At 45.0% G+C, this 12,695-nt stretch overlaps 1 protein-coding gene across 1 annotated transcript in view; it reads left to right on the forward strand.

Annotated features, from left to right (window-relative positions):
- PLEKHH3 (pleckstrin homology, MyTH4 and FERM domain containing H3) overlaps positions 1–12,695 on the forward strand; it is a 67,315-nt gene that overhangs the window by 35,849 nt on the left and 18,771 nt on the right. The window contains exon 3 of the mRNA XM_069953532.1: positions 8,140–8,228. Coding sequence (XP_069809633.1) covers positions 8,140–8,228 — 89 coding nt within the window. The remainder of the gene's footprint in view (positions 1–8,139; positions 8,229–12,695) is intronic.

The following is a 12,695-nucleotide window of genomic DNA, read 5'->3' on the forward strand; positions in this document are numbered from 1 at the left end:
TATATATTCATGAGCTAAGTTTGCTATAATCATCACAAAACTGTTAACCCTAAAAATAAAAACATTAAAAAAATAATTAAACATTGTACACTCGTCCCATATTAACCTTCTTTTGATAAAAAAAAATTAAATAAATCCACTGAAATGAATATTCCTTCAATACGCTGCTCTTATCAGTAAGCAGAACGCTCTGTGCCTCACTTCTAACCTTGAGCAGTGAGCAGTAAAATCATAGATACAAGAGTTAAAACTTCTTGGATTTTTTTTTTTTTTTTCTAACATCCTTGAAGTTACAGAAGATATCAGCGCTGTGCTCTTATACACCAGACTGTAACCTTGGACAGTGGCACACATCCTTATAACTTAGTAGGGAAAAAAAACAATTTGCATAGAACTTATTAGGATAGATGTGTACACATATATACACATATATATATACTTGTTAAATAAAGTTACATAGAAATATATATATATTTTTCTGTAGTAAACTACTTCTTCTTAGAAATATCATACGTTGGGGACACACACTTAAAGAAAATCTGCTTACAATATATATTGGGATACATATATATACCTACAACATACTTTTTAAATACAAATGTGTAAGTTACAGTAATAAGTTACTACAGGCTCCTTATACCATTGGGTTCTTAATAAGTGCACAAAATTCTGCGTTTGATCTTTACCAATTATCACTTTTCTCTTGACATTCCAAATAAACGTACTTTTTCTCTCTGACTCCTCCTACTGACACTTCCGTATAACAATCTTATACACTAATAGGTCTAATAGACCCAGCTCCTTCAAACAGTCTCATTGCTTTTCCCTCCAACAAACCTTTGTCTAACTTTCTTCACCATCAGGTAATAATATTCATTAATAAATGTGCAAAACAGTTGTTAGACTCTATCGGAAAGTCCTGTGCCCGCCCCCTCAGTGACACTAAGCAGTATGGGCGGAGGACAGAAATGCCAGGAGTTAAAATGGCCACCGGACTAGATAACCGGATATAGGGGTGTTGGCTTAGGGCATGGTTTTGAGACGTCACAATTATAATACAGACGTGGATGATATGTGGGAGTGGTTGGCTTTCAGTCGCCATCTTTGAGGGCTGATTACAGAAAAGTGGCGTAGCTAAATAAGCAAATGTTCCACGGTCGGGACAACAGAAAATGATCAACATTTTGTAACACGTAACATACTTCTAAAGGGGAACACCAGCTTAGTAAGACTGGCTGAAATACAGTATAATGTAGGAGCGTACATTACATTACACTAACAGCTCTGATTCTTTTTTTTTTTTTTTTTCTAATGCTGCTTGCATGTGATCTGCAGCCCTCAGAGCTGGTTGATGGCCTTGTACAAAACATAACAAATAACACACAAAAAAAACTTTGTATGCTGCTTCACTACGCAGCATTAATTAACCTATTCAGCTCTCTCAGTACTGTATCTAGCAATGAGCTGGACTGTTCTCCTTGTCTGAGTACGTGGCTTTGTACTCAGACACTTATATGGCACTATACACTATTTGAGGTTAGGCTTCCCACCTCCACAAAGGCATTGGTCTTACTATCAGGTAAGGGGCACTTTAAATCAAAGTAACTACTTCAACAGCTGACCAAGGGTAAGATTCCTGCAGAACAAAGGGTCTATAAGCCACCATTGGAGGTAGGTTGGCTTTTCGCAGGATCTGGGGTTTGTATACAGATATAAACTGGGTACAATGATGTAACATAATGATGTGGCTTGGGTCTGCCACACACACTACAATATTCTGTCTTATCTAGATATTGTTGGTCACCGGCACATGACATGTCCACCCAGCTGGACTTGTGCTTCCCACCCATTATCCTAAATGTTTTCCTTCTGTCTGACCCTCTGGCTCTCATCTATCTACTCCACACCCTCCCCTCTTAGAACTCTAATCCTTGATTCCCCCTTAGGGATAGTATTTACATTAACCCCTAAGGTTCCTGGAAATTCCAAGGACCCATTTGCCCTGCATGTTACATGTAGGTCTGGTTACCTACCCACAAGGCAAAAATAAGTGTGCACAGGAGTGTAAGGGGTTTCCCAAGTGTTGGTCAGAGAGCCAGAGGTTGGTGGGGCTAAGGCATGCATCTGCCTTCATATCAAACCTCCTAAAGATCTGTTCTAGATCTTGCACTGCATCTTCTCATGCCCATCGCTAACTATATCTTCCTTAGCTTCACATCAGCTTCACATAAACTTCTTGTGGAGACTGGTGATCCCTTTTTTTTAGAGAATAACTGTCTCATCCTTGCTCAGCTAATCCCTAGGTAGCGTATTGGGGAACGAAACCTAAACCTTAGGTTTTAACAAGCACAGCCGCTATAGGCCCAGCCGTCACAGTGACACACTATGGCGACGCACTACAGCAACCTTGCTATAGGCCCAGCCGTCACAGTGACACACTATGGCGACGCACTACAGCAACCTACTGTCCCTCGTTGCTAATTCCTCCTAGGGGGCAAGGGGGTAAGTCACAGATCTTCTGACCTGCTCTCTACCACAGTACAAGCACAAATAATGGGATCAATACAAGTATTGTTCCCGCTGCTCGAGACAGATATCACTTATCAGGAACCCGTTCACTCCAAAAGTTATGTGCCTGCTGTCTGTGACCTCGCAGCTGTTCTCGATGCCATGCTGTATTACAAGGGTTAAGAATTAATCACAGCCTCCCCGTAAGGACGCAGAAGTGATCATGTTCGGCAATCCCTTTCCTTAATTCAGCATAAATACAGCAACAGCTTATCTCAATCACACAACAGTTTGCGACGGCAATGCAGCACTTTAACCTTGTCCTATCCTGGGTTACAGAGTTCTTTGTCTAACAAATAGACTCAGCTTTACAAACATATATAGAACACAGGTGACGGGAATCTCATTAGATCCGTTCCCCTGAGGCACAGATAGTACGTAAGAAAGGGAAAGTCTTTCTTACCTGGCCAGTTATATCTGCGCGTCCGATGACGGATAAATCACCACATCCCGTCTGTCTGCGTTCTAGTTTGCAAGAGGCTGAGTCCCAGTTCGGACGCCAAATGTTAAGGTTAAATTTATATGTTGACCTCTCTCTATGGAGAGAAGCCAAAAACCCAGGTAAAGGATGGTTTTTTAATTATATCTAGAGTTGGAATCCTGCAGTATTACCAGCTCGTTACTTATACGTCACTGACACAGATAAGACAATGTATCATGATTATAAGCCTGGAGAAAATGGCCCAAGTTTTATTATGGTCATCACATTTTATAGACAGATAAAATATAGGGTGGTAACAAATGCTAATAAGACATAGATGAGGCGGTGCTAGTGATTTAGATATTCAGTCATGCGCAATGGCATCTATATTAGTATTCATTATTATTATTCAAAAAGGTTAGAACAATACATTCTGTGCAATGATACTTTCACATTATTCCCACTGTAACAGACAGGCAGCTTTCCTCTGAGAATGGCCTTGAACGCTGATAAACATGTCTCTGAGGGAAATAGTTCTTGAGACAAAACATTCTTTCTAGTGTCCATATCAGAAGTTTTCCAAGGTAAGAAATGGTCCAACTATAAGTTAACCCTATCAGGGACTCTCTAATATGCTGGAGCTTCTGAGCAAGAGGCCTATATATATATGTAGTAATACAGGTACGGTGCAGGTAGGTAAAATCGCATCGCTGGCCTTATCACTACACTGACTAAGGCTGGGTTTTTCCTATCCGTTTAATGTATACGTTTTATGGAAAAAACGGATGCAATTGTATGCCATCCGTTTGGATCCGTTTTCCATTGACTTCCATTATAAAAAATAAAAAAAACGGATCGAAATGGATGCGTTTTTTAACATACACAAAAATAGGGTTGACTACGTTTTTCTGTCCGTTAAAGGTAACCAAATAAAAACTATTACGTTTAACGGATAGGAAAAACGTAGTGTGAACCCAGCCTGACTACCACTGTGAATATTGCTGCCTAACTAAGTTCAGATGCTGTCCCTGCTCGTGTCACTCTCCCTACTGAACAGCACAAGAATCAGGAAAGACTGTGAGAATATTCGCCTCAGCGTCATGGTTTATAGCATGTACGTAACGTATGTAATGACGCTCATCGTACAGTCAATCACAGTAATGCCAGTAGTGACCATGGCTACTACATTACTTGATGTGCCCTTCCTTCCCCACACAGTCATTGGCTCTTTCCAAGTGGTGGGAGGAAACTTATGTAGCTGCGTACATTTTGCATGATCGAAAATGATCGTTATAACCATTCCGATCATCAAACAAATTGTGATCGGCAAACACGTACAATTAGCGGCATGTTCGTGCGAACATATGAACATTTACGAACATGTTCGCTTAGAAGTAATAGCTGCTTGGTTGTTAGGCAGTGTATCCCTAGCAACCAGAATGTCAGACACAACTTTATTAGGGCATCAGTGGGGTGACACATCCTGACTGTATTGTCCGTCTCAGAAATAGTCATCCCCCCCTTTAATATTACAGGCGGGCTGGCACGGCTGCAGCACATTGCACACGTATTCACTTTCATTATTAACTATATTTACTCCATCAGATCCCTGCCAGCCGCTCAGCGTCTGTCCACTCTGCCTCTTCTCTCCCATCTTGCTCTCCTGTTCCTCTCTGTTCACCATTCGTCTCCCTTCCTCCAGTTTTTCTGACTCAGCACCATCATTACACAAATCATTCCCTCTTTCCCTGTGATTCAGCTTCACCCCCCTCCTCCTCCTCTTCCTCCTCCTTCACACATTCACTCTGTATTACCGCCCCATCTCCTGTGCCCTTCATCTGACTGTCTGGGTGCAGGCATTGGCCGGGGCCCATAGCTTATGTGGTTTCCCTCCCTTCCTTCAGGTGGTTATATTAAATCCAGCATACTGGCGTGTCGCGGCATTCCTTCCTGCTGGGCTTGCAACATCCCAGGAGCCGCTGGGCAAAGATTTCCCATGGCACTTTTAGAGACATAATCCTGTGGTATCAGTTTTAGCCCTCTGGCGTGACACGTTCTTTACCAACTACACTGGTATCCCTCCAAGGTCAAGTACTTCTCATTTTTTTCCCTTTAATTTAAGAATTCTAAAGGGAACCCAATCATATATATCTCATATGATGAAATCCCTATGGGGCGGCAAACCATAAATTGTGGATTCCATGTGATAACTGGTGAAAAAAACACCCCATCTTTTACACAAACAGCTTATATAACGTGTAGAGATGAGTGTGACCCGAGTGCTATAGTCCGATCGTGCAGCATTTGCTTGCCGGTGGCTGAAGAAGTTGGATGCAGCCCTAGGGAGTCCCGGTAACCATGGATACAGCCTATGGCCTATGACTGTTTCCATATTTTCCAGGCAACCTTAGGGCTGCATCCAACTTCTTTAGCCACTGGTAATCGAATGCTGAACGATCGGACTATAGCATACTATAGTTATGATCATCCCTATTAACCATCTATGACAGGGGTACTCAACAACTTTTAGTGAAGGTCCACTTACCAGGGTCTATTGTCAGGTGAAGGTCCGAGCTGAACATCAGTAGGAAACGTGTTTTGTTACTTTTCACAAACTTTGTTCAACTATTTACATACAGAATTGATGCTAATTAGTGGGAAAACTGGCATTTTCTCTCTCTCAGCCCTTTCAAATTAGGTACAAAGGGGTGACTGCCCTAGTAGTATATAGCCCCCCGTTGCTCCCTCCTGAAGTATATAGCCCCCCCTGTGCACTCCCCCCTGTAGTATATAGCCCCCCTGTGCACTCTTCCCCTCCCATATAGCCCCCCTGTTGTATATAGCCCCCCCTGTGCGCTCTACCCCTCCCATATAGCCCCCCTGTAGTATATAGCCCCCAGTGTGCTCTTCCCCTCCCATATAGCCCCCCTGTAGTATACAGCCCCGTGTGAGCTCTCCCCCTCCCATATAGCCCCCCGTGTTATATAGCCCCCCTGTGTGCTATCCCCTGTAGTATATAGCCCCATGTGTGCTCTGCCCCTGTTGTATATAGCCCCCTGTGTGCTCTCCCCCTCCCATATAGCCCCCTTGTAGTATAAAGCCCCTGTGTGCTCTTCCCCTCCCATATAGCCCCCCTGTAGTATATAGCCCCCCTGTGTGCTCTCCCCCTGTAGTATATAGCCCCCCTGTGCTCTCCCCCTCCCATATAGCCCCCCTGTGTGCTCTCCCCTTGTAGTATATAGCCCCCCTGTGTGCTCTCCCCCTGTAGTATATAGCTCCCCTGTGCTCTCCCCCTCCCATATAGCCCCCCTGTGTGCTCTCCCCTTGTAGTATATAGCCCCCCTGTGTGCTCTCCCCTGTAGTAAATAGCCCCCCTGTGCTCTCCCGCTCCTATATTGCCCCCCTGTATTATATAGCCCCCTGTGTGCTCTTCCCTTGTAGTATATAGCCTTCCTGTGCGCTCTCCCCCTGTAGTATATAGCCCCCCTGTGTGCTCTCCCCCTGTAGTATATAGCCCCCTGGTGCTCTCCCCCTCCCATATAGCCCCCCTGTGTGCTTTCCCCCTGTAGTATATAGCCCCCCCTGTGCTCTCCCCCTCCCATATAGCCCCCCTGTGTGCTCTCCCCCTGTAGTATACAGCCCCCCTGTGTGCTCTCCCCCTTCCATATAGCCCCTCTGTATTATATAGCCCCCCTGTTTGCTCTACCCGTCCCATATAGCCCCCCTGTATTATATAGCCCCACTGTGTGCTCTCCCCCTGTAGTATATAGCCCCCCTGTGGGCTCTCCCCCTCCCATATAGCCCCCCTGTAGTATATAGCCCCCTGTGTGCTCGCCCCCTTGTACATGTCTGCTGGGGAATCCCCGGGACGTCCCCAGAGAGCGCGTATCAGCCGGGGCCGGGCCGACACTGCCCCCAGCCCCACAGGCGTACTGAAATCTAAGGACAGTACGCCTATGGGGCGGGAGGCAGTGCGGTGGGGAGCGGGACACATGGGGACCGTCCCGGTACAGCGGGACATTATTGTCCCGCTGGATCTGGGTGGTTGGGAGGTCTGGGGTCCGGACAGCTGGCCACTGCGGTCCGGGTTCGGACCGCGGTCTGCCAGTTGAGGACCCCTGATCTATGATTTTGTCATTGGTACACTATAAGAGAACAGCAAGGCACCCTAAACCCCGTCCAAAAGAGGTTGGCCACAGCCGCCTTCAGACAAATGTGTGTTTAGCATGGCATGCAATAACTTTGATATAGGTTTTAGTTTCTACTTATTATTGAATACATTTTTTTTAATCATCAATAGGTATTACGTAATGACAATTCTAATAGAAGATTATTTTAAAGCGTTACTGTCATTAAAGGGATTAAAAAAAAATCTTTCAAACAAACTGGTGACAGAAAGTTATATAGATTTGTAATTTACTTCTATTTAAAAATGTCAAGTCATTCAGTGCTTCTCAGCTGCTGTATGTCCTGCAGGAAGTGGTGTTTTCTTTCCAGTCTGACCCAGTGCTCTCTGCTGCCAACTCTGTCCATGTCAGGAACTGTCCAGAGCAGAAGAGGTTTTCTATGGGGATTTGCTACTGCTCTGGACAAAGGTGGCAGCAGAGAGCACAGTGTCAGACTGGAAAGAATACACACCTTCCTGCAGGACGTACATCAGCTGATAAATATTGGAAGACTTGAGAAAAATATTACCGGAGTTTAAAAAAAAAAGTTTTTGATCAGTTGGGGTAAGGGGTTTGGGATTCCCACCGACTGCTAAAACGAGGAGGGAGAAGTATTCAGCTAAGCGCTTCTCTTCCTCACTCTCTTCTTGCTGATGGAGACGTGATTCATCTCCTGAAGCAATGAAAGAGACTGGGAGAAAACATCAATCACTTGGAGGTTCTGAACACCAAGACATCGACTGATCAAAACTGTATAAAATGTAAAAAAAAAAGTTTCAATGAACATTTTAAAGGGGTATTTCCATATTAGAAATGTATGACTTATCCTTATATCTGATGTGGGTGATGCAAGTGCGAATCATGACCAATATGAGATAGAGGAGAAGAGTAGGTGGCCGAAAGGCCTCTTATCTGCTATCATATTCTATGTTACACATGTGGGTGGCCGGCTAAGAGATCCTGTCCTGTCTTTCCTTATTTCAGGCCGTTACATGTCTCCGAGGAAAAACACAGCCTGATAACACCGAGCAGCAAAGTTATATGCAAGGACGACCAGGATGTCATTGTGAAAGGTAAAAGAGTAGTTACCGGTCTATCTAGTGCTGGCAATACAAAAAAATACAAGAATCTAAAAAAATAAGAAAATCCTATATACAGTGGTGCCTTGGATTACGAGCATAATTCGTTCCGGGACCGCGCTTGTAATCCAAATCACTCTTATACCAAAGCAAATTTTCCCATAAGAAATCAATGAAGTTCAGAAAATTGGTTCCACATCCCAAAAATAATACTTTTCTTTTAATGTAAAACAGATGAAACAAACATTCAGAAACAGCTGAATATGTGATATTATAAGTTACTGTACAGTATAGCAATCAGCATGTGGAGTATAATGTATATTAACTGCATAAACCTGAAAATTAGCAGCAGTTTGTAGATACAGGATGGAACTGCAGATCCCCATAATGCAGTAGCGTAGTACAATAGGCTAGAATAGAGAAGCAGGGCTGCTGTCAGAGGTCTGTGTGGTCACATGACAGCAATGGAGAAGGGGTTTGTGTTCAGGATGGGCCAATCAGGAAGTGACAATCACAGCTGTGCAGGAGGACAGTGACAGAAACTTTTCTATATAGCCAGGGGCGTAGCTAATGTCTCTTGGGCCCTGGTGCAAGAGGTCAACTTGGGCCCCCCCCCCCCTTACCACATACTGACTAACACAACCGCTGCTACTGAATAAAATCCTCTGTACATAGACCAATATCACCTCATCCAGTCATATAGAGGTGGCCCCAGCTCTACACAGGCTCTATACACCATATACATTACAGTGCAGTTATATCAGGTGACTCACAGGGGACGTCTTCTCTGATCGGAGTTCTTCCCTTTTCATCTTCTCCATCTGCCCAGGGCCATTATGAGAACTTTTTGGAGCCACGAATCCACAGAATCAGCCAGACAAACATATTAGGCTCCTCACACTGACACCATCCTCATCTCTCTACAAACTGCACATCTGTATTGGCCCCTTTACACCCTCATTTAGTGGGTAGCCCTGACTCTATGTGACTCCCTTATAGTACATATCCCCCTATTGTATACACCCCCTGTGTAGTCCACCTTATAGATGGCCCCCCAATGTTTCCCCCTTATAGATGGCCCCCTGTGTTGTCCCTATTATAGATGCCCCCCATGTTATCCCCCATATAGATTGCCCCCATGTTATCAACCATATAGATGCCCCCCATTTTATCCCCCTTACAGATGCCCCCCATGTTGTCCCCTCCTCCTGCCCCTCCATCATCATACTACTACCCCTTTCATCCTCCTGCCCCTCCATCATCATACTACAACCACCTCCACCATAATACTACTACCCCTTCATCCTCCTGCCCTTTAATCATCATACCACTTCACCCCTCATCATCCTCTTGTTCCATCATCATCATACCACTACATCCTCATCATCCTCTTGTTCCATCATCATCATACCTCTACATCCTCATCATCCTCTTGTTCCATCATCATACCACTACACCCCTCATCATCCTCTTGTTTCATCATCATCATACCACTACACCCCCCATCATCCTCTTGTTCCATCATCATCATACCACTGCATCCTCATCATCTTCTTGTTCCATCATCATCATACCACTACACCCCTCATCATCCTCTTGTTCCTTCATAATCCTCTTGTTCCTTCATCATCATACCACTACACCCCCCATCATCCTCTTGTTCCATCATCATCATACCACTACATCCTCATCATCCTCTTGTTCCATCATCATACCACTACATCCCCATCATCCTCGTTCCATCATCATCATACCACTACACCCCTCATCATCCTCTTGTTCCATCATCATCATACCACTACACCCCCATCATCCTCTTGTTCCATCATCATACCACTACACCCCTCATCCTCCTCTTGTTCCATCATCATCATACCACTACATTCCCATCATCCTCTTGTTCCATCATCATCATACCACTACACCCCCATCATCCTCTTGTTACATCATCAACATCATACCACTACACCCCCATCATCCTCTTGTTCCATCATCATCATACCACTACATCCCCATCATCCTCTTGTTCCATCATCATACCACTACACCCCTCATCATCCTCTTGTTCCTTCATCATCATCATCATCATACCACTACACCCCCCATCATCCTCTTGTTCCTTCATCATCATCATCATACCACTACACCCCCATCATCCTCTTGTTCCATCATCATACCACTACACCCCCATCATCCTCTTGTTCCTTCATCATCATCATCATCATCATACCACTACACCCCCCATCATCCTCTTGTTCCTTCATCATCATCATCATACCACTACACCCCCATCATCCTCTTGTTCCATCATCATACCACTACACCCCCATCATCCTCTTGTTCCATCATCATACCACTACACCCCCATCATCCCCTTAAAAACAAAAAAATCTATACTCACCTGCATGATTTCTGTAGCCCCCAGGTCAGGCGGGGCTTAGCGCAGAGGGGGCGGAGCTTAACGCGATGCTCCCTGCGCTGGAAGTACTTCCCCCCCCCCCCCGCCGCAAAGCATTGCTTGCGGTCACAAGAGGGAGTGGGAGGCGGGCAGTGCAGTGGTAAGGGGGGCCTCGCGGGCCCCCCCTTCGTAGCGGCCCGGTCGCGGCGGCGACCCCTGCGACCGCGGTCGCTACGCCACTGTATATAGCAGTGTGACTGGCTGAGTGTGAGTGCAGGCACATTATAGCAGCAGTGAGTATAGCTGAGTGTGAGTGCAGGCACATTATAGCAGCAGTGTGTGTAGCTGAGTGTAAATGCAGGCAGATTATAGCAGGACATACAGCAGCTGATAAGTACTGGAAACACAAGGGCTGAATGAGACTACAGGGAGCAGGAGGGAACGAGCAGGGCAGATGTGGGCACATAGAGAGGTTACAGCTATGAAGAGATTACCTCCACAGTCCTGTCCCTTGATGTAAGCCCCAGCCTGAAGTGGATCTGCTATGATTTGGAAATTGAGGGAGACTTCCTGGGTCGGAGTACAGGGCTGTAGACCCTGCTATACAGACCATGCCCCTCCTCCACTCCCCCTCCCACCCAGTACAGGGAGCTCTTAAACCAAAGCAATGCTCTTATATCAAGTTCTTCTTGTAAAACGCTCTCAATCCAAGTTACTCTTAAACCAAGGCACTACTGTATTTTTTTTCTTGTTAAATGTCAATTTAAGATTAGGTAGTAATAAGGTGGATGTATCATTCATGGTCCTTTTATTTCCAGCAGCTGAAAGTAGTGGTACATGGCGAACATGCAGATGAATGCAAGGACAAGATCAATCTAAGAAGGGGGCAGTTTATTTAAAGGGGTACTCCAGGGAATAAAAACTTTGTAAAAGTAATAGATTTGTTAATTACTTCTAATTAAAAATCTCCAGTCTTCCAGTACTTATCAGCTGCTGTATTTCCTTTAGGAAGTGGTGTATTATTTCCAGTCTGACACAGTGCTCTCTGCTGCCACCTCTGTCCGTGTCAGGAACTGTCCAGAAGAGGAGCAAATGCCAATAGAAAACCTCTGCTTCCCTGGACAGTTCCTGACACGGACAGAGGTGGCAGCAGAGACCACTGTGTCAGACTGGGAGAAATACACCACTTCCTGCAGGACATACAGCAGCTGATAATAACTGGAAGGCTTGAAAAAAAATCTTCACCGGAGTACAACTATTGTTCATTATGGTTCCTGAGTAGGGGGTCCTCCTATGGTGTTCTAACAGGGCACATGGACAGGGTTTATCTTCATGAGACAACGCCTTTTGAGTATTATGTAAGGCAGAAACAAATATCTCACATGTGACGGGATGGTGGGAGTCGGAGAAGTTCGGATGACAGTAAAAGGAAGCTGTGGGAGGATTGGTCTGCGGCCAGGATCCGTGATAACAAGTTATAAAATGGATATCAAACATTCAGGTGGCGTCCAGGTCTTGTGTAAGATCAGTGCTATGTAAACACAATCCGGCTGCCAAGAAGAGTTTTGTGAACGGAGAGCAGACCTTAAAGTGTCACTGTCGTTTACATTTTTTTGCAGAAATCAATAGTACAGGCGATTTTAAGAAACTTTGTAATTGGGTTTATTAGCTGAAAAATGCATTTTTATCATGAAAAAGCAGTTTGATGCTCTCCCCCCTATCTTCATTGTTCTCTATGGAGAGGGGAGGGGTGGAGGGAGATGAGGCACCAAAACAGGACAACAAAGAGTTAATTTACAGCTACATCACCGGGCTATCTCCTCTGAGGTCAGCACTGACCTCTCTGACCTCTGAATACCGGCTTTCACACAGCTCCCACTGTGTAATCCTTTGTTCTCTGCTGGCGACTAATCTCCCCCCTCCCCTTTCCATAGGTTACACAGGGCACGAATGATGTAAAATAGTCAATATTTTCTGATAATGAGCAGTGAATGAGAGAGAGGAGGGAGGGGGGGGGGGTTGCTGGGGAAAGTCTTTCTGAATGCAGATAATGGCATATTTGC

Source organism: Dendropsophus ebraccatus, chromosome 14 (assembly GCF_027789765.1).
Source record: "Dendropsophus ebraccatus isolate aDenEbr1 chromosome 14, aDenEbr1.pat, whole genome shotgun sequence".
Classification (NCBI taxonomy): domain Eukaryota; kingdom Metazoa; phylum Chordata; class Amphibia; order Anura; family Hylidae; genus Dendropsophus; species Dendropsophus ebraccatus.